This window comes from Misgurnus anguillicaudatus, chromosome 8, assembly GCF_027580225.2.
Source record: "Misgurnus anguillicaudatus chromosome 8, ASM2758022v2, whole genome shotgun sequence".
NCBI classification, from domain to species: domain Eukaryota; kingdom Metazoa; phylum Chordata; class Actinopteri; order Cypriniformes; family Cobitidae; genus Misgurnus; species Misgurnus anguillicaudatus.
The window spans coordinates 21189827-21213215 of NC_073344.2; the positions used below are offsets into that span (position 1 = coordinate 21189827).

General features: G+C 36.3%; 2 protein-coding genes across 4 annotated transcripts in view; both read right to left on the bottom strand.

Annotated features, from left to right (window-relative positions):
• mtss1 (MTSS I-BAR domain containing 1) overlaps positions 1-5859 on the bottom strand; it is an 80328-nt gene extending 74469 nt beyond the window's left edge. For all 3 annotated transcript variants that reach the window (XM_073870457.1, XM_073870458.1, XM_073870456.1), the window contains exon 1: positions 5129-5859. In XM_073870457.1, coding sequence (XP_073726558.1) covers positions 5129-5200 — 72 coding nt within the window. In that variant the 5' untranslated portion in view covers positions 5201-5859. The remainder of the gene's footprint in view (positions 1-5128) is intronic.
• Positions 5860-7753: 1894 nt separating this feature from the next.
• On the bottom strand, positions 7754-15584 carry osgn1 (oxidative stress induced growth inhibitor 1). The gene is made up of 6 exons (XM_055212214.2): positions 15394-15584; positions 13965-14034; positions 13208-13344; positions 12787-12978; positions 11919-12010; positions 7754-10470 (listed from the first exon to the last, which is right to left on the bottom strand). The coding sequence occupies exons 2-6, from the start codon at positions 14020-14022 to the stop codon at positions 9417-9419; spliced, it is 1533 nt and encodes a 510-aa protein (XP_055068189.2). The 5' UTR covers positions 14023-14034; positions 15394-15584; the 3' UTR covers positions 7754-9416.
• Between the last annotated feature and the right edge of the window lie 7805 nt (positions 15585-23389).

Below are 23389 nucleotides of genomic sequence, written 5' to 3' on the forward strand. Positions count from 1 at the left end.
AACTGATCAGGTCGACGCAAGCACGCACTGCGATGTAGGGATGGGCAATAATTTGCATACAATATCATGCGCTATCATGCTCATCTCGTCAGTAAAGCCGGTTCCTTGATTAGAAGTAAATCGCCATCAGCTGCTTTCAGATGGAGCGGCATTTACTACACAAAGCCGTAGTTCACTGACAAGCTGGGCCATATCGCATACATATCGCAAGCGATACAACCACGATAATAAATACGAAATTGCCCCAAGTGTCAGTGAACTGCTTTGTGTAGTAAATGCCGCTCCATCTGAAAGCAGCTGATGGCGATTTACTTCTAATCATGGAACCGGCTTCACTGACGAGATGCGCAATGACAATCACATGCAAATTATCACCCATCCCTGCGATGCAACCACGCAAAGCTCAAATGTGCAGTGTGAATGCTTTAACCTGTCCACATCAATGCCAAAAAATTTAAGTGCTGCCAAACGCACAACTTACTTATGCATTGTGAAACCGGCCATAGCAGCTACATGTCAGGAACTGCCGAATGCAGCATCTATGTACATTATGTCTAAGCTATAGTGCAACTGAGTGGAGGCGTGGACAAATTTGCATGAATGGTTTTGCGTATTAAATGAGGCAAGGGTGAAGAGTCAAGCTATTTTAGGGCATAAAGAAATTATCATTACAAAAAAACGTAAACATATGCTATTTTGATGCTCAAAGTTTAGTTTCAAGTAATAAAATTATCAACTACAGGAAAGCTTTCAAGGTCATAAAAAGCTACTTATTTACACATCACACTTCATTAAATCATTCACCTGTAAACGTAAAAGATTTCTCATGAACATGCAAATTGTTTTTGACACGTTGCATGCGGTTGAAAAAACAATGTTGTTTGTTCACATCAAATCTTTTAACTTCAACCATTTTACTTTTGGGTGGGTAAACTGTTACTTTAATGGTGTGATTGACGTGTTTGGCTTAAGATAGTAAGAAAATAGTTTCCGCATCAGGAAGGCTTATTCTGATGAAGAGCTGTAATGCATCACTAAAAGGCAAAATCACAAACTGGTTTGGATTTAATGACGGGAAAAAACAATTCTCAATTTTTCAACGGTGTGAACGGAAAGATAAAGTAATGTGCATTCCTTTGTAAGCAACACTTGCTTAAATCCATAAACTGTCAAGCTAAGCACCAAAAAATCCATAATGTTAACCAATCTAACGTTTATCACCATCACACAGTATCTAATCTAAAAAGGCCACTTTTTTACTCCAAAAAAGTATCAATAAACTTCTGTACGAGAACAGCATCAAATTCTTGGAAGATGAACCTATGACATTTTGTCTATGCCATTATATCTTTGCACTTTTGGACTACACAGCCTACGCTTGAGTGCTGTCTGTCCATGTAAGTGACATTTTACATGAGCAAGCAGCTGGTGAGATACTCTGTGCATGCTGAATGCTGTTTGTAAAGTAATAGGTCAGGAAACATGCAGCGCATCCAAATAACCGAACAGCTTGAAAATGAACATGTATTGTAAGTATGGATAAGTGGAATGGCATGTATTTACCTTGCTTGTTTAGCTATTTGCTAACTTATCAATGTTTGATTTAGATTTTGAATAGTGAAACAATGAGATCACAAAGCAATCTATATCAGTAAAAGAAAATGTGCAAATAAGATCTGAACAGTTAAATGGACTAAATTGATGAATGCTTATACTTCATTGTAACAGAGCATTTTGTAAATTGTTGTAAATATCTTGACTTCACAAAGTAAGGAAAGTTATGGAAAACAATTACATTGTACGCATTGAGAAAAAGAAGAATTTTCTGTGCACCTGCACTTCACTGCACATTAAGGTCAGAGCTGTTTATTGAGTATTAATAAGCCAAAACTTAGCCTATGCCCTGCAGCTGGTTTTCGGTGAATCATAACTTTACATGCACGCAAATGTATTCACAAGCTCAAACACACAATCATGGGGATATCCTGCACACTTCCCCCTTCCTGCGACTCAAGCGACCTATTTCCACATTAACAGCATGCATACAAATGAATAGCCAAGACCTTGACAATAAACTGCTAGTCCTTTAATTAGCTGCAAATATCTTTTCTAGAGTATACTACTTCAAATGAGCGCAAACAAAACCAATTCACTTAAATTGCTGCTTTGCCTAATAGTTTGAGTATTATAATATGCCAAATGTAATGTGAATAAGCTAATTATTAGCCTATGACCTATAACATACTTACAATGTTAAATTTGAAATTGTATGAATGCCAATAAATATCATGAATTAATTAGTGTGGTATTTAAAACATGAATTAACACATTTTGACATTGAGAGGACTGTCAAAAACTGAATTCCTGAATTCACCCCACATTATACACAAATGCAATATCTGCACTTGTGTTGATTATTTTTCTGTAAAACGCACACCTAAATGTTTTAAAATAATCACCAGAGCAATGTTTGTGGTAACCGTGGTATAAGCGTAATAATTGACTCCAGTCCTTTGAATTATTTGAAAATTACCACCTTGGGTGTGCATTATTATTGAAAAATTCAGCGGCCCATCGTCAATTATTTCTTAAATGTAAAGCAAAAAAAAACCGTATGAAATACTCATACGTTCGTGCTCACTTCTTTAGACAGAGCACCAAAATAGCAACTTCCTTTTTGTGAGCGATATGGACAATATTTCAGTGTCAAGCGTTACTGCTGGATAGAGATAAAGACATAACGTTATAGCATATGGGCTGAGACAGTTAACAAGTCCTGACTGCTGACAGATGAAACTGAGCTGATAAAAATGATGCCACATTGTAGGTGGTCTGATTGATTTTGTGAACTATGCCTTGACTAGTGCTCTTATAAAAAAAGTTATGTAACAGAGGTAATTTAATAGTATAATGACATCTACACCAATTACAAATGACTATTATATTCTTATACTTTCATATGTACAAGACACTCAAAAAAACACCATAGATTATTTCTGAAATTCCAAGGTTTTATCATTGGGACCTAGCCTGACGTTGTCATACTCAATTCTAGTCAGAATTTGAGTCTGATACCGCTCCATTGGGCTATGATTATGGGGCGTGTCTCAACCGAAAAATGCCTCTGCACTCAATTGGATAGACCTACGACCAATCAGAGCAACGGAGTAACGTATGTTGAAATGGCGTCTTTTGCAGCCTGACCAAACTGCTAGTTATTAATATTTCGCTACAATGACACATTGTGTTTATCCTAAGTCTGAGTTAGCGAACGTACATCAACACCTACTATGTTTACAACATTTCATTTATATCATAAGTCATACAGTCAGACTATCTCTTACCATTTGTACGTTAGGTGAACTTCATCCACGACGATACCCATTACGTTGGCTTGAAAAATATCGGAGCCTAGCATGTCCCTCCACTTATTCAGCAGCCACGCATCCGGGCTTCCGAAAAGAAGCTGGCAACGACTGATAAAAATATCCATCTCGTCGTGCACACCGAGTTGCATCGCAGTGATACCCATTTCAGTTGCTTCTTTAACTTGGTCCTCCATAAGTGCGACCAAAGGAGAAAAAACAATGACAATAGGATTTTCATGTCCCTTCTTCATAACGACCATCGGAGCTAGCTGATGAATGAAACGTTTGCCGAATGCCGTAGGAAGGACGGCAAAAACATCTTTCCGATCAACAAATGCCTTGATCGCGTTTCTTTTAAAATCAATGCTCTGTCGATATCTTTTAGAACAAACTCATTGTCAGAATCCACACATTTGAATTCTACAGCGGCAGCCATTTCGTTGTAAACAGATTCAACACACGCACTCTTTGGTGACGTTACTGTTGATCATCTGTCCATCATCGTATAAAGCCCGCCCTGACCATTTGATTGGTTCGACCAGCTTTGGGTCTCATAGAAGCTCCTCAACGGAGAAACCCCAGACGTATCTTCCCGTCTTTTAAAATGTTGTGGGCGGGGCTATCGGCTGGCACCCACGGACCATGTTGTAGTGATGGATTCAGATAGTAACACCATGACCGTTTTATCTGACAGACGTTTGTTGTCGCGATTACGCATCTGGGCAGAACTTAACTTCCGGTGCATGTTTGTTCAATGGTCTGGCTAGTAGCTAAACTGAACTTTGGAACAAATCCTAGTCGAAGATAACAAATGTTTTGGTTTCCTGAAGATGAGGGGAGATGGCGATCATGGATCACCGATATGTAAAAGGAAGGTTTGACAGCCGTAGTTAACATTGTATACATTATATAGTACACATTTTACACAGTAACGTAAGCTCAGTGAAGTTTTTGATACACTATAGCTATGATTTAAACTACTTTGCTTGATATCAGAAATAAACTACTCTGCTGTTATTGGGTTAACCTGAAGTTATGTTTATCCCACGAAAGCTGTTGTTTATGTTGCTACTGCTAAAACTGTCTATACCTGCCATAAAATGTAAATATACCAGTGTTTCTGTATCCCAGTTGATATGAGCATGGCGTTAGCAACACAAAGGTCAGAGGTTCAAATCCCAGGATACACACACATACTGATAAAAACACACAAGTTATAGACTAAATGCATTGCAAGTTGCTTTAAATAAAAGCATCTACCAAATGTTCAAAATTAACATGTTATTCATACTGTTACCATAGTACATCAAGTTTGGATGTCATCATATAAGTTCTAATGGCCACATTGGTATACACCATTGCAAGATTATCACATAATGTCCTCCAATGTGCTTCAATAGTACAAACCATGATTACCATAGTTTTTTTAATATTTGTTTTTGAAGTCCTCAGTGAAACCTATCCTAACATTTTCTACTGTCTCACATAAGAGTAACAAGATCTTTTGAACTTGTACATGCATGCATGCATGTATCCATACACACAGGTGTAAATGTTGAATTGAAGGGGACACACATCACAGGGCGGCTGAACTCACATGTTCATCATCCGCCGGCCAACCACAGAACTGTTGCCAACCCTCCAAAACAGCTGGAAAATAACTTACCCTGAGCATTTCCACAGACACATCCCCAAACCACCCGTAATGTTAGGGCAAATCAAATCATCTTCTGTACTATTTTTGCGTGATGGTCACTCACCTTCATGTCGTTCATGATGGTTTGGAAGAGCCCTCCCAAAGCGCTGCACTCCTTCTCCATTCCCGCATCCATTTTAGCAGCCCAAAAACACGCAGGCAAGCCTTGACACTTCTCCTTCCAACGAAATCACGGTTTGAAATCGGCTGTCAACTTGTAAAGGGAGCTGTACGGTGTTATCTATGAACGTTATTGTGGAAATAAATCAATATGAAGGCAAAAAATAACGAGTGTTATTCCGTGGTCGCGCACTTAGCGCGCTGATTGGCTGCCCGGCGCAAGTAAACTAGTGCCAGCCACGCAACTTACTAAACCTCTGAGAATACAACGCATCGCCACGATAAAAGTGCACAAAACACCCCAAAACCGATGATTTTGTTCGTCTCCAGGTAAAAAAAATAAAGTGCCACGTAAGCACAGGTACACCCGCAAAAAAACGACGGTTGAAAGTCTGCGCCGAAGTACCTGGCTCGGCGTTTCAAAAACTCGTCAGGTTTAGATAGCCACAATCTACGCGCTTTTTATTCCTCATGTTTCATTCAGTCGATCCAGTCGCTGGTATATCCTCAAGTGTATTGACTTCGAGCGGTTTGAATAGGGCTTTTGAATTAAATTAATACCGCAATATCTGACTAAAGTTTCGACCTCTAATAAATTCCTCAGTGTGAGTGGTAAACATTATTCACTCGTGACTCGCTCTCTCCCTCTCTCGCCTTCTATTCGTTTTGTGAGGATCGCCGGGAGCACGAGCTCAACCGGTGGGCGGAGCATAAGCGTTTCGGAAATCTTCGTCCTTTTCCGTCAACGTTCTATTTATGTATGCTTTACCTTGCAAATTTTCTGGTGTGCAATTGTAAACGTTAATGATTGTTGTTTTCAAACGTGTTTATTTATGTCAAAAAGACGGGATAATAAACAATAAATTTAGTTGATTTTACCTATATTGCATACAAAATTTACTTTGTATAAATACAAACCAAAAAACTACATTTTGTTACATATCTCCACAAACAAGGAAGTGAGTAGGTTTATCACATGTATGAGTCAGCATCATTGTAATCTTGCCCAACCCTTTGCTGTTACCTGACATTACAAAATGAGTCCAGCTCAGCGGTCTCATAGCAACACAGACAGGATGAATTCAGCATCACGTCCTCTAGTGGCTAGCTGTCTCTATGTTAAGAAAGAAGAGGTCACCTTGGCATCAGTGGGCATCCAGCAAAGCATCATCTATCTGCTCAGTGCTCATACCACAATCATTCATCTATATGGTTGGTTGGTTGGTTGGTCAGTTAGTTGGCTATGCATTAAAACTAGTGCAGTAAGGACTATTTGGATTAGGCAAAATAACTTTTGAGTTGTGGTTTAATCAAACATCTTCATGCACAAATATTGTTTGAAATAATATACAACGTACATAGAATAGCACCATACTAAAAAACTGCAGCTATATTTACTGCACTGCAACTATTTTATACTGTATATATACTATAGTAAACTGTAGGAAAATACCATAAGCTAGTTTTTTAACCATAAATAGGGATATTGCTGTACAAAGGAAGTAGGACATTTAATTGGATTTTAAACACTATAGTATCCTAGTATGCAACTATCTTAGCATGCAACTATTTCATACTGTAGTATATAGTGTAATAAAATTCCTAGATAGCAATATGTTTTTTAAACTTACTGTAGTAAATATCCTCATACACAGGGGAATTTAAATACTATTAATTATGCTATACTATAGTATGCTACAGCTTACTATAGTAATACTGTAGTATTTTGTTATCTGGAAGGGCATATAACTGATAAATAATAAATTATCAATACACACTATAATAAATATATTAAATTATACTAATAATAAAAGTGTACTTTAGCTGGAGCATGAGGGTTTGCTGCCATCTGATGGTGAAACCATGGTAGTACATGAGTGTTTTCACAATGTGAGCTATGTTTACTTAAATATTAACATACTGCTTACTGCAGTGTGTACTGTGTACTGCTTAACTAAAAGTATGTAAAATAGTGCACATTATGCAAAGGCTGTAGTTTCCACTGAAATTCAGAACAGAGGTCAGTTCATGTTATACTCTGTAACCAACTCAGATATCAGTTATTTAGTTTGTTTTGAGTTGCCCCAGCACGGTATGATCTCTTATATACTGCACATTTAGTAGTGTTGTAGGTCATGTGAATATTTTACATGTGACCCAAAATTACAATTAAAAATTAGGTCGCATGGGTATATTTGTAGCAATAGCCATTCATCTATGAGTCAAAATTATACATTTTTTAATGTCAGAAACCATTAGGATATTAAATAAAGATCATGTTCCATGAAGATATTTTGTTAATTTCCTACTGTAAAATATAAAAATTTTATTTAGCATTAGTTATATGTGTTGCTAAGGACTTCATTTAGACAACTTTAAAGGCGATTTTCTCAATATTTCTTTTTTGCACACTCAGATTCCAGATTTTCAAATGGTTTTATCTCAGCTCTTAGAAAATCTATAAATATCAATTACAAATAAAGTGTTCCCTTATGTTTTGTGGTCCAGGGTCACAAAGTCCTGCAAAAACATAAAAACTGCAAAAATAGTACAACAAGAGAAGACACAATTAAGCATTTTCCAATCTCTCTTTTTATTAGTGTTTGACACTAACAATTAATGTAAATAAACATCTTTACAAAGTTCTTTTTTACAGGAGTACAAATCATTTTTAAAAACATGTTTAATCCGAGCTGCCAGGGATCAAAACTTAGATAAATCATACAGTAGAATGATATTTGAGATTTGAAAATAGAGACTATAATAACTTTCTTAAAGAAACATGATATGCATTTCATATTTTTTTATATAACAACCATGTTCATTGTATCAACATACATCATTTGGCCCATACATCATCTTATTTCACATAAGCTTGTGGGTTATGTGGATCAGTGGTTCTCAAAACTTTTTCGGCGTGTGCCCCTCAAAAATTTATGAGATAAAACATTCCATATCTTAAAATTTGAATTAAACAAAACTTATTATATTATACAATGTAGTGGTGTTGGTTAGTAGCCTTATTTTTCTGAGGTTTAATTACACAGAATTTATAATAAATTATTTATTTTTAATTGTTAAACTGGGGCTCCCAGTTTGAGAACCACTGATGTAGATAATGGTGTCATTCTACAACTGGCATCATATCTGCATGCACGATCCCTCTCTAGTGCTCAGTTTTGTAAGTTTAACCTGACCTTACACAAGTTTCAGCTTTGGGGAATGAGCAGCATGAAATATTAAAGAATACATAAAGTCTTACAACAACTTTTACGAGTCCTTACTTTAGACATTAAGTTTGAGTTTCTTCGTTCTTGTGTAGAGTGCATCCTTTCGTAACCCCTCATAGAAAGTTCATGACACAAAACAATCTCAAATTTAAATTAAAACATTCAATTATACAATGTAGTGCTGTTCGTAAGTAGCCTTATTTTCTGAAGCATAATTAATGATAAATTTATCATGTAAAAAAAATTTCCCGTCCCCATTATAAGAACCACTGGTATAACTAATGGACTCTCTACAGTGGTATACTCAGATGTGCAGAAGACCAAAATTAAATATAGGTAGTAAAACACGTCATAATGCCATTACAATTTTGAGTACATCAAGCTAAATGAACACTGTTCGTTTGTCAATGTAAAATAAGTAAATCCCATAACCCCCCCAAAAATACTGCATATCACAAACAATACGCAATTTACGTTTAAACTGTGCTTATTTCTAAACAAGAAATGGGAACTAGCATGTACCAAGACTTATAAACATCAGTATTTGCGTAGCAAAATTGTATTGCATACTTCCTCACATGAAGAAAATGTTTGATCCGACCACATGAAAACGCAGTACAAATGTTGATTTGGCACAAACAGTGAACAGTTTCAAGTGATCAGGCATGTAAAAAAAATAAAGAAAAACATTCCCTGAAGTCTTACAAGCACCCAGTCCATAGATTTAGATGAATGTTTAGACCAACTTTCTGGCTAGTTAATCACTTACAGGAAAAACTGTGTTAGTGCATGTAAGTCACAAGCGAATGATTTTTATCTTGCTCTCCATGAACATGTGTTTCTGTAAAGCTCAGGGGTAGATTATTGCATTAGCCATGCAAACGGTCATGGGTTCGAACCCAGTGTATACTTTGTATACCTGTAATGCACTGCAAGCCACTTTTAATAAAAGAGCCTGCCAAACGTATAAATGTAAATTAAAAGAGTACTTCTTCGTAATCTTTATGCCTCTAAGGTGCAATTGGTCAGCTGATTGTTCAACAAGCTTGTAACGCAATTCTCTTGTTGTTTCGTTTTGCGTTTACGCCCAATGTCACACGCGATAGCCAAAGCGCCACCTTTCAGGAAGCGTACAAAGTTTTCACCCACCAGCGGCCCCATGGCATACATCCCCGGCTCCTTAACGCTCTCGTACGTGTATGGATCCACATCTAATGGGTTTCGTCGACAGCTAATTGGCTCTTCTGGATCCAGAGCCAACGAGTGACCGCCTTCTGGGAGAAAAGACAGGTTTGCATGTGACCCGATCAAAACGAGCGCCATCGAGACCTGCAGAACGGTTTGAAGCCCTCCTTCACCCTCTAGCACACATTTCCCATCCGGCTTAAACTCAACCACCCGGTGCTTAGGGAAACTGAGATAACCTGGGTAACTCGTGCTATCCGCAGGCGAACCGATGGGATGATTAAAAAGATTCACCACAGTCTCGTTCACTTTGTGCTGCTGTTGGCTCATCATCTGATGCACTTTGTGGTACTCGGGGTAGAGGACTTTGGGCAACTGGTTGAAGATGAGAGCCGGATCGGTTACGGGTCGACGAAAGGCGTGATATACAGGCGTGTTCAAGTGGTGAGCCGCAAGGACGGCGTCTGCCGCCGTCAGCCCAGCACCCACCACGAGAACCGGCTCCGAGGCGCAATCCAAATGGCCGGAGGAAATGGCGGCCTCCAGCTCCCAGAAGCTGTGGCAGACAAAGGGAAGATTCTCACCCTCCACGCCGAGGCGTGCCGGGATGTCGTGAGTTCCTGTAGCGAGCACCACGTTTTCAGCGTGAACGGAGAAAGGGACCTCAGCTTCTTCCTGTCCTTCACCAACCTTGGATTTCCTCTGGAGGCCTTGGATCTTCCAAACGGTGCGGCCGGAGTCGAGTGAAACCTGACGGACGGAGGTCACGGTCGTGCCGCAAGCAAATCTCTTCTCCAGGCCCATTTTATTCACATAGTGCTGGTAGTAAGACGCAATCTCAGCCGGTGTGGCTCGGTCGTTACGTACATTTCTAATACACACACAAAAATAAAAATCTGTTACACATTGTTTTTAGGCATGTCATCTTGCATTATACTATTGAATAGTGAAATGTAGGATATTCTTAGGTCTCTAGATCTAATGCTATATGGTTTTAGTACTAGTAAGATTTTTTTTGTATCAAATACACATGAAAAGAGAAATTACTTGAGTAAAGGCCAAATGCTAGGAATGCGGTTTTTCGTGGCGTGACGAAATCTTGTGCAACGAGATCTCGCATGATTAAAATGCCACAAGATTTTTTTGTGAAAATGGAATGCTGTCCCGTGACATCAGCATAAAGTTGCATGCATTATATTCAGAGGTGTATAATACTTAAGTATTTTAGTTACATTTTCCAAGCATCTATGCTTAGTGTTTGTCTTGGGGGAAAAAAATTATTTTCTTTACAAAAAAATGTTCACTACATTCTAAAGCATAAAATCATACTGTGTATTCATTATATATTGCATATTAAAATTGAGTTTCACTTAAAATTGTGTACTTTCACTTTCTTGAGTAAAAGTACGGAAAATTACTAGATGTTTAATGTACTTTAATATTCAATATAAACAAAAAACTTGAAGTTATGAAATGTAGTGGAGTAAAAATTATGATATGTTTTGGAATGTTTGTTTTCCAAAGAAAAACACTAATAAAATACGAATAATTGAAAATTTACTTTTATGTAGAAAGTAAAAATACTTAAGTACTATACAACTCTGATTATATTCTGTCTTTTAATGCGTGTGCTTTTTTGCGTTTCCAATAATGTTTGTCATATAAAGTCTGAGATGCGTTGTGTTTGTCTATTGTGTCTCAGCAGATTAAACCCTCATTTTGAGTCTACATTATTAAATGTCTGCATGTTCTTGCTCAAGAATGACAGTGGCTGTATCATTTCTATTTTAAAGAATTGGACAAATATTGAAGTTTTAATGGATTTAAACATTTTTCTCTCAATCTAAAGTGAAAGTAAAAAGCAATCGTGAGTCTGCAGGCGCCCTCTGCAGGAATTTGTTATAATACATAATGCTGGTTTTTATTACATATTTTAATGTTTTTATTTCTTAAACAATGTGTTAACTTGGTTTTGATACTTTATTTGAACCAATTATTATTGCATAATTTTTTATTGTCATTTTAAAAGGATATTTCACAATTGCTAAAAAAAAACGAATTAGTTCATTATCATTTACAAAAATTATAGTTCGGGAAAGTACAAGATTGTTTAAAACATTACAATTATGTAATTTCAGTTTCCCATGCATGTATTTTATCATTGAGAATTTCCTAAAGTGTAAAAATCTTTGTGAACCCAATCTCGTGTCTCGTCATGTGAAGTAACACCTAGCTGTTGTATAACAAAATTCCTGCCAGCTTTCACTTTCACTTTTAGTAGTAAAGATGGTTGTGTCGACTGAGTTTAAGTAGTCATACCTTCTTTTATCTCTCACCCAGTCTTTCAGCTTCAGACCAGGAAGCTCCATCCAGTTAGCCAGGCTGAGAGTAAACATCGAGCCCTCCATAGCCTGCAGGTATCAACCACAAAAAAAGACAAAAAAAAGTCACATGCTGCTGATGTACTCCACGCAATGCCAAAGAATCGAATCATCAAACTAACAAAACATGTAATAGAGACAGTGTTGAGTTTGTTTTCAGAAATGCAAACATTAAATCACATGCTTGGCTTCTTCCCATCAGTCCTGAAGGGGTGTACTTGTAAAAATACAGTCTATGTTAAGCCTTTTTGCATTACATGACATTAAATCACTTTAGGATGGCAAACTATTTAACTACAGTAATAACCTTTTCAAAAACCTGACATGACTATAAATTAAAAGAATTTTAAAGAAAGAATCATGATACAAATTTGGCCTCAAATTTAATTTGTTTTAATTAAAAAGCAGAATTCAAAACGCTGAGCATGGCAACCTAAAAAAAGTACTTTGTGGGAATTGTCAAAAAGTTGTTAGACTTGAGTATTGAGTATGTGTGCCGAATGCACTTCACCAGGGTTCATACAAGTTTCAGAAAGCTTTTCATGAACCTGAAAGATTCATACGTAACAATCTTGTTTTTTTTGCTTTTATTGGCGATTTTAGTGCAGTAAGTACAGTGGAAGTCCTTATATGGGCACTTTAACCGGAATAGATTGGTACACCTGATCCATCTTTTATAAATCTGATAAAAACTAAAGACTCTTTGGATAAATAAAGGATGTAATACTACTCTATAGGTACTCAAGATTAACATGAGATAAGCATTAACAGCATGTGTTATGTTAGCTTTAAGTGTGGAAACTTACATGCCAGGCCCCACCAGGTGGCCCCTTTCCCAATACTAGATGGGGTATGGCCCTTTCTGGCTCGTACTGCCATACGAGCGGTGATGGGCAGTCAACTCCAAAGTCACCATCAGGGAGCAAAAGGGCATCAAAAAGCACGGCCACAGGGTTTGATGAACGACCCTCCACACCCTCGCACAGGTACTCAAGATCCTTTATTCACATAGAAATATAAAACTTTTTGAGCATAATGTTTTTTACTAGATTTAAACAAAGTAATATATATATATATATGATACTCTACAGTGATACGCTACTGAAAAACATTATTGTCTCTATGTGGATTTTAATCAAAAGCTGACATAACATCTACAATTACCAACTGTTAGGTAAGTAGGTGTGGTAATTTTACATAAGGTTAATATACATATGTATGCATTACCTGGTCAAACAAAGACAGATTGGGATTTTCTGAAAGTTTGTTATGCAAAATAGGGTTGGGATGAAAGCCGTCCGGGGAAAGGTAAGGTGTGTGTCCCGACAGCAAATAAGACAGACAAATCCCTGATGGCCCATTACCTGTTCAAAACAACCATGCACCATAAGTTTCTTAAAAGAATGGGTGTAAAAATAGTTCACCCAAAAAAGAAAATTCTGTCATATGTTTTTTCATCCTCATGTTGTTCTAAACCTGCATAAAAAAAAATTTTCCTGATGAACACAAAAGAAGATATTTTAATTAATTATGGCAAGCACACAGCTGATTGTAACCGTTAACGTCCATAGTAGGAAAACAAATATTATGGAAGTATTTTGATAGATAATAAAGATATTTTGAAAAATGATGGTGAGCACACAGTTGACATTCCCATTGAATTTCAACGCATTTGGTTTTCCTACTATGGAAGTCAATTACAATCAGCTGTGTGCTTACCAACATTTATCAAAATATTTTATTTTCAGAAAAATTAATTCATACAGGTTTAAAACAACATGAAGATGAGAAATTAATAACAGAAGCTTCATTTTGGGTGAACTATCCCTTTAATTGTTTCTATTGCAGCAATTCATCCTAAGAAGGAAGTAACATAAGAAGTGCCAAAATACACACTTTATTTCTCAGAAAATAGATGCGTCGTCAACATACTGAAGCAAACCAAAACATAAACAAAAATAAAAAAATATAAAAGGACTCTTACCAACAATGACAACAGGCAGAACATCATCAGATAAAGTTTCCTCTTTACAAAGTTCCATAGTTGTATCCACCTGTTACAAGCAAAAGTATAACAAATCGTGAGTTGATGAAATTGTGCTTAGGCACCTATTACAAAACACATTTTTAACGAAGTTGGCACAGTGCCTACTACAAGATGAAAGAAAACTAAATCTAAGAAAACTAATGATTGTGCTAGTAATGGTTGCTATTGAAAGAATAAACATGCCTAGACAGATTCTATATAAAGTATAAATAGATTATTTAACGATATATGTGCTGTTTTAAAGTATACAGGTGTCCATTGAGAATCAGCTGCAGTGTTGTTGCATAACCGCTTTATTGTCTAGTTAACAGTGACTCGGCAGATATGCTAAAATGACGACGTCAGTGCTCGTGTTTCGCGCCTGTCACGTGCGCTCGCTGCTGTCTCTGACTGTAATCATACGAAGGTAAAGAAATTTGCATTGCCATTGTCAAGTATAACTTTAATAACCAAGTATATTCATTATTGCAAATACAGCAGAGTGCAATTTACATTCAGTTTTCTTAGACAATGTTTTGAACGGGGTCCAGAGGGGCGTGTGTGTCAGACGCAAAGTACGTGCGAAAGGTCTTCTAGCTGTGTCCTGTGCGGTTTAACAAGACAAGTTATGTCCTTCTTATAAAACCACAAACTTAAACTCAAAGTAAAAGCTGTAGCTTTGTGCACTATCACTAAGTTTATTCTACGTATGATGGCAAAATATTAAATGATCTTCTTTGGATGAAGACGTCTGCTAAATGAATAAATGCAAAAATAAAATATGACCCAACTGCCCATATTATCTCAAGCATTGTTTATTACCGCTGTTATCCTCTCGATTACTTTATCCCGGACTCGCGTGACACGAGAGTAGGTCACTGTGACAGCAAGTTTTAACAGTTTTAAAGGTACTTCAACGTTGCACTTAACCTAAACGCATGCTCTATAATGCATCATTTTAGTTGCGATAATCTGCCTCCAAAGAACGTTCCAGATGTAGCATCTTCTTGCCAATGAATGCTTCACATTCGTACTGTACTGAAAGTCGAAACCGGCCAAACCCCCCTAGGGTGCGCGAGTCGCCTGAACACGCATTGCATTTACGAAAAATTACTCGTCAGCCCATTCAGAAATCCAGTAACCATATAAAGCTTGCATTAATGCATCTATGTGCGTTATAAGTCCACTGTCCAAGCATGTCCACGAAACATGTTCACATCCGACGGACGGATTATGATGCAACACCAAATTGAGGAAACAGCGGACCCAGCACAATGGCTTAAAACGACCCATGAAATTATGATGCTACACGAAGAAAGTCATCCCAAATGATGTGACACATGTTAAGAAGCGAGTCAACATGGCTGAATGTGATCATCCACCTTACCTGTGAATTAATGTAGAAGTCAATTTCTGAATTCAGAATGAGATGAAAAAGCCAACTCTAGAGACACGGATCGGTTGAATGGAAATGTAAAACACAAATGCGGCTCTTTTCCCCCGTGGCTATTTTTATTGTACAGAATGACGCGACACCGTTACTGCACACTGTACTAGAGAGAGACTCGTGCGGTAATGGGTTTTTATAATTTGTCAATGCCCGGCCCACACCGACCAATCATAAACCAAAAGACGTGACGCTTAGAATTATGATTGGTGAGGTGTCTAATGACGCGAACGAGTTCTTCAAGCCGGTACTTTTCCATTAGCTGAAGATAAGCTTATATCCCATTGGTCCGTTGCTCCGCATCAGCCAATCAGCAAAGGCGGATGTTAAACTTTAATAGCATTATTTTTTATTATTTAATGAAATGTTAGAAACCATTTTTTATTACAAAAATGACACAAATATTTTGTACGTTTTATTTTAGTTTGTATAGTTTGCCATATTACCTTTCAATATGTATTTTTCTTTTATTTGAATAAACCACTGAATTAATCCGCATTTTCTATGTACAGTTTATTGTTGGCTCGTTGAATTCTCCTTTTTAATTGTTTTGAATTAAAGCGTTTGCTGAATTAAATGTTAAAGTCGTTCGTGACTAAGTGACATGCTTACATTGCTTTAGTTCACCATATACCCCCCACCCCCCTTCGCATAATGGAAACTCTCATTCTTGGAAACAACTTATTACTTAAATCCTTATCCTTCTCAGCTTGTGCTGTAATATGGTTCCCATGACCATTTTCTTTTGTTGTGGAAAGAGATTTTTTAACAATAAAATTGTTTAACAATGCACAGCACTGGGTTTGGCATCTTACACAAGATTACACAATGTAGGCAATAGTAACACAATCTGACACGTTATAATGTTCAACAACAAAAAAAATTAAATTGAATTATTATAAATTATAAATTAAATGATCTATTATTAAATTATATAAATTTTGATTTAGTTGAACTTACTCCATTGTTTTTAGTTACCTTAGCACAATTAAATTGAGTTGATTTAAGTAAAAATTAGTTTAATTCACCAATGCTAATATTATTTAATCAAGTTCGTTATACTTAAATTTAGAAATTATAATACAGCAACAGCACACATTAGCAAGCTAACCATATAACTAACACTCAACTGAAACAAAAGCTGATTATGGCATAAACATTTCCTGTGTAAATGCTTTCAAACAACTAAATAACTGATACCAAAGGCAATGAGACTGTTTTCACCCTAAGCAAATGCTCTATTGTCTGCACAATGGTGACCCAGCAACAAAGCAGAAACTTTTTCAAATACTAATTTAACAACATACTAAACATTAATACGTTTTCTTAATTAAAAATGCATAAAGTAACCTTTATTCATTAGTCTCGTGCAAAGCATGCTGAGAGCTTTAAATCCCTGCCCAGTTTAAGCAATGTTGCTTTAATCTTAATGCAACAAAAATTATTCAATATTTTTCATTCAATATTGTTGTTGAATAAATGAGCAAATTTTAATTATGTTAAATTAATACTTTTTTTCAGTTGTAGGATGCATCATAATGGTATCAAATGGTAACCACAGTATTTTTATTTAAAGCACATTATTAATTTACAATATTGCATTTTGCAGATAAAATGAAATGACTAAAATATTTAACTAATTGAAATTTAATGCAAAGCGTTTTACAGTGCATCTATGAATTTTATTTTGGTATACTGTGTTCAATGGGGTCAATCCATGACCTTTGCATTGCTAATGCAATGCTATACCACTTAAGTACACTTGAAATATAAATTAAGGTAGTCTACTTCAAAAATATAATCATGGTATATTTAAAAAAATCTGTTTTTAAAATGGTATCAATATCCAAAAATAATGGCATTACCATGGTAAATAATCATGTTACATCATCATCCCAACATTGACTGAGCAATTGAATAAAAAAATTCAGGTTTGGAGGACTAGATCAGAATGTTCTCACTGAAGTACAAATAAATCTGAATTGAATATCAAAAACAGCTTCAAGTTTATCAAGCTTTACGCTAAACCAATGATATATTTGTTATACAAAAAAATATGTAAATTGCTATGGATGACTAAACTTAAGATGTAATAAATCAGTTTTGATTTATATTGAATGCTTTTGCTCTCAACATAATTATTCTAAAATTTGGGAAAATATAAATAAGGAAATAATTAATGTTGTAAAACACTTTGAACCGTATGTATCCTGTGAACTTTCTACACTACATTCAGCTGTCTATAGTCAGCATATGACTCAACAAGTTTCCAGTGGCTTTTAAAATGGCTGCTCAAAGCTTTTGCCTTTAGTTTATCTAAGTCTCAACGGTACTCACAAAGAAAACAAAATCCCTGCCTGAACAATATGTCGCCTGACCAGCTCAGGACAAAAAGATGAAAGCCTGATTCATCAGGTCTTGCATGTCATGACTATGTGGTGAAAGTTATGTAAATGCTTGTGCAAGATTACTCAGACAGTATGCGCGGAAACTACTCTCAGTGTCCTATGAACAAGAATGAATTGTGCAAAAAAGCACTAAAATAAATGGTTAAAAAAAAAGAATAAATTGTGCTGAAACTTTTATTTCATTGGCAAGATGTGTCCATAGTTTAACATATGTAACAATACTCAAAAAAGTCAACCAGTACATTTCAAATGTTAACTTATTTCTTATGGCGAAGTCAGGTGTTTTAATGTCATTAAATATCTCAAGATTATGATGTCTGCGTGACAATCCTATAATATAATTGTTATCTAAATTGAATGAGGTGAAAGGATATACAAGGCGCACACACACACACACACAAACAAATCTTATTTAAATAATGTGGTTGTATATGTGCACAGTCATTGTGAGTTTACACAGTGACGAAGTCTTACAGGTAATGATTTAAATATAAAATTTAATGTTAATCAATAACATATCACACTATTGATGATAGCTGTGTTATCTACCAAGCCCCTAAGGTGACATTGGAGTAAAAAAAATGCATGCTCACGTGAAACTTTCGCATGTTCACGTGGAACTTTCACGTGCTCACGCAAAACCTTCATGTGCAGAATTTTTGTAAAAAGTTTAGTTTCATGTGCGCGCGCAAAACTAAACTATATTTAATTTTTTCTCCATGTCCCCTTAGGAGCTGCGTAGTTATCCTACCAACAATGTGTACATATTTTACCTAATCCATACAAAAACATGTTAATATTTTGCACCGGATGCTTGGATTAGGGGTGGGTTTCATTATTGTTTTTTTTCTATTAATTGTTTTGGTACTACGGAGCCCCATAAGGGGACATGGAGCAAAAATCTAATAAAGTTTAGTTTCGTGTGCACACGCGATAGTTTCACATGTGCACATGAAACTAAACTATAGATTATTTTACTCCAATTTCACCTTAGGGGCTCGGTATTGTACGATGCACTTTCTACGAATTTATATTATAGGCAATTCCTAAAATACATATAAATTCTTGTGAGATCAGGCTGTTCATACAAAAAAAAACATTTTTAGGTAGAGGCCAGGTACTCTACTTTATAAAGATATACTTTTAAAAAGTGTTGCATTTTAAGTCATACACGGCATGCATCACATATATAAAAAATTAAACATACCATGTTGCTTTATTGCACTTTAAGTCACATACTCATTTTAATTTTACCTAATACATTTGAATGTAGCTAGAACAATAGCCAGATTTTTTTTGTTTGTTTTGGTTGATAAATGAATCACAAAAGTGATAAATAGCACTAAAACTGGTTCCCTGGCTCGCAATCACTGGGAATCCACTTTAAGTGCCATAAAGCACCTATGTAGAACCATTTCTGGTGCTATAGTGGTGCTATATCACGCCCAGATGATCCTTCATTTCAACACTAAAAATGGTTCCCCTATGATTACGACCTTTTAGTGCTATTTAGCACCAATTTTGTTTCGAGTGAACCATTATTAGTGCTATATAACACCTATAAAGCACATACACTCACCTAAAGGATTATTAGGAACACCATACTAATACTGTGTTTGACCCCCTTTCGCCTTCAGAACTGCCTTAATTCTACGTGGCATTGATTCAACAAGGTCCTGAAAGCATTATTTAGAAATTATTGATAGGATAGCATTTGCAGTTGATGGAGATTTGTGGGATGCACATCCAAGACACGAAGCTCCTGTTCCACCACATCCCAAAGATGCCCTATTGGGTTGAGATCTGGTGACTGTGGGGGCCATTTTAGTACAGTGAACTCATTGTCATGTTCAAGAAACCAGTTTGAAATGGTTCAAGCTTTGTGACATGATGCATTATCCTGCTGGAAGTAGCCATCAGAGGATGAGTACATGGTGGTCATAAAGGAATGGACATGGTCAGAAACAATGCTCAGTTAGGCTGTGGCATTTAAATGATGCCCAATTGGCACTAAAGGGGCCTAAAGTGTGCCAAGAAAACATCTCCCACACAATTACACCACCACCATCAGCCTGCACAGTGGTAACAAGACATGATGGATCCATGTTCTCATTCTGTTTACGCCAAATTCTGACTCTACCATCCGAATGTCTCAACAGAAATCGAGACTCATCAGACCAGGCAACATTTTTCCAGTCTTCAACTGTTCAGTTTTGGTGACCTCGTGCAAATTGTAGCTTCTTTTTCCTATTTGTAGTGGAGATGAGTGGTACCCGGTGGGGTCTTCTGCTGTTGTAGCCCATCCGCCTCACGCCCACGATGCCCAATTGGCACTAAGTGGCCTAAAGTGCGCCAAGAAAACATCCCCCACACCATTACACCATTGCATTAATGAGAAATTGAACAGGTGTTCCTAATAATCCTTTAGGTGAATGTACGAAGAACCATCCGGGGGCGACACAGCACCACCACAGCACCAGAAATGGTTCTATATGGCACAATATGGTTCTACACAGGTGCTATAGCACTTAAAATTGTTCCCATATGACTACGAGCAAGTGAACCACTTTTAGTGCCATTTAGCACCGTTTGTTTTTAGAGTGTAATATTGTATTTTCATTAAAAAACAACAATTGGCAAATGCCCTTTTGCATATAAATTTGCGCAATCACTAAATATCAGTTAAATTCCTTCATTTCACACTTGATTAACAGAAGCAGGTGGGGCATGTCAACTTTCATCAATGAAAATCCTAAACTTGATCAAACCTGTCACGTAAACTAACAAGCCTTTCAAGGAAGTTTATGGTAGTCATTGACAACTGATCTGTTGTACAGATCCACATCAATGCATGCAAGCTTTCCTCAGAAAGATCTGATATCATCAATGGTATTTAGCCTACCTGAACTATGACACACAATACCTGCTGACATAACAAATCATACTTCTTGTTTCTACATGAACAACGAACATAACTCCATTTTTCCAGAAAGAAAACAAATCATAAGACTTTTTCGGACTACACCCAAATAACTCGGCACGTTTACAAAACACTGTTAAAGTGAAAAAAATTCAAATGGTAACCCTTTAGGTAAAAATTTTATGTTGGAAAAACTACCCTTTAAGCATAAATAAATATTTAAGTTTTTCCAACTTTTCTCTTTTTTCAGTGACCGTGTATCAAAACAATGATCAATGCATGTTTTAACTGAAAACAAAGACAATTTAGAAATATTCTTTATTGGCTTTTTCATCATCAAATAATTTACAAATCATTCAAAATCAGTGCTATGACAACCAAAACAGCCAAACCCGTCTCTCGGTTTAAAAAGGGGAAGAGGACCAGTATGAAACAGATGTAATGAGTTTTTTACATGTCTAAAATGTCATTCAAAAGAGAGAAAAAATCCTGGAAAGCATTGAAGTTTTCTTACTAACTTAAAAAAGAGAAGAGAATCAAATTCCTGCAGTTCAATCTCTGATATAAGCCCTTTATTCATGCCATCCACTTTATAACATTTCTCATTCATCACATGTACAGTTTGTACTGAACGTGTTCATACAAAACGTATTCATCTAAAATGTATTCAATTCGCAACAGTGAAAACATTACCACAATGTACCTCAACTATTGTCAAAAATGGATCACAAAAAGCAAAGGCATGGACTTTCAGTACCTTTCAGTATATCTTATTATCTTTCAGTACAAAGTCACTATGTTCTTGAATATTTCTACCCTAATTTCGTGATGTTATCGAGGTCAGTAGCTTTAGTAAATATACTTTATTATATTATTCCAATGTTTGTCGGTCACTGCACAGCACAATACTGACGACAAATTTGCTTGTTATGTAAAAATGGAAATTAGCTTTTTAATATTATCAAGTCAACATATAGATACAAAACACTGCATGTAAATGTAATGAGGAACAAAAAGGCCATAAAGGGACGAGCATTTGTTTGTAAACCTTGTGTATCTACATCCTTTGTGAGATTAGCGATAACTTCCACACATTAGACTTTGGAACAGCTGAACTCATAATCTTAAAAAAAAAAGGAGAGATGTTTACATCTCCTTCCCTGGACAAAGGGCGGATTATTCGAGCAAAGGAAAATTCTGGAAGCGATACAGACAATGGAAAATTCCATCTTTCAGGCAGTATAAAGAAACACGGTTATAATAATAACAACTGTGAAATGAATGACATGATGCTTCAATAACACAGCGTTCTGAAGTAGGAACAGTGCGTTCTTGGGAGTATGTAAATATGCACTAAATGTAAACGAATATTAAAACACCCAGTTTAACCAGTGGCAATATATCAAATCACAGTTCTTTCATATAAAAAAAAAAAAAAAAACAATGTATCAACCCCAAATTTCTCACATTTATTACAAACTTAAAGCGATACTCCAGCCAAATATAAAAATTAACCCATGATTTGCTCACCCTCAAGCAATCAGAGATACATACAAAGAACCGAGAGTTGTTTTAGTAAATGGCCCTGCTTTTCCAAGTGTATAATGGTGAAAAACAGAGATCAGGGAACAACTTCTGACTTTAAACCCCCAAAAAAGCGCATTCATCCTTCACAGAAGCAATCCACACGGCTCCAAGGGGTCAACAAATGTATTCCGTGGGTAATCGATGCGATATTGTCCATCTAACTATAAAAACTAGTAACTAGCTTTGCTATCTTGGCGATTTATGAGTCACTGCACTGTAAAAAAAATACTTTGCTGCCTTAAAATTTTTTGTTGAATCAACTCGGATTTACAAGTCATTTCAACTTACTATTATTTATCTTGACAAGAGATGAGTTGTTATAACTTATAAAATTAAGTTGACTTTTCTCAACTATACTATCTGACATGACATGTAAATCTGAGTAGATTTAACAAAAAATTTTAAGGCAGCAAAGTATTTTTACAGTGCGTATAAATTACTCATGGCAACGAACGAACGCTCGCTACGCTAAATCTCTCGCGCGAGTCCAAGATGGTGCCGTTACTTGAAGCTAGTTACTAAAGTCTATAAAGTTTAGTTACTAAAGTCTATAAATATTTTTCTTACAAAATCGCACCGATTACTCGCAAAAGATCTTTACCAACCCTTTGCAGCTTGTGGATTACTTCTGTAAAGGATGAATGCACTTTTTTGGGAAGTCTTTTTTTACAGTGCAGTGACTCATAAATCGCCAAGACAGCAAAGCCAGCCACTATAGTTTTTATAGTTAGATGGACAATATCGCATCGGTTACCCGCACAACACATCTATGAACCACTTGGAGCCGTGTGGACCACTTCTGTAAAGGATGAATGCGCTTTTTTTGGGTTATTTCCCGATCCCTGCCCTCTCTTATTATAAGCTTGGAAAAGCAGAGACATTTACCAAAATACCTCCAAATGTGCTTGTCTAAAAGATGGTGGACATATGCATCTCAGATTGCGTAAATCATGTGGTAATTTTGATATTTGGCTGAGGTATCCCTTTGACTCTTTGTCCGAGAGGCAAAAAAGCAAAACTG

Coding starts and splice junctions, on each gene's coding strand:
- osgn1 (XM_055212214.2), bottom strand. CDS start 14,022: ATGGAACTTTGTAAAGAGGAAACTTTATCTGATGATGTTCTGCCTGTT. Junction 12,011..12,786: donor CACCTGGTGGGGCCTGGCAT/GTAAGTTTCCAC, acceptor TGATACCTGCAG/GCTATGGAGGGCTCGATGTT. Junction 10,471..11,918: donor TGGGTGAGAGATAAAAGAAG/GTATGACTACTT, acceptor TGTGTGTATTAG/AAATGTACGTAACGACCGAG.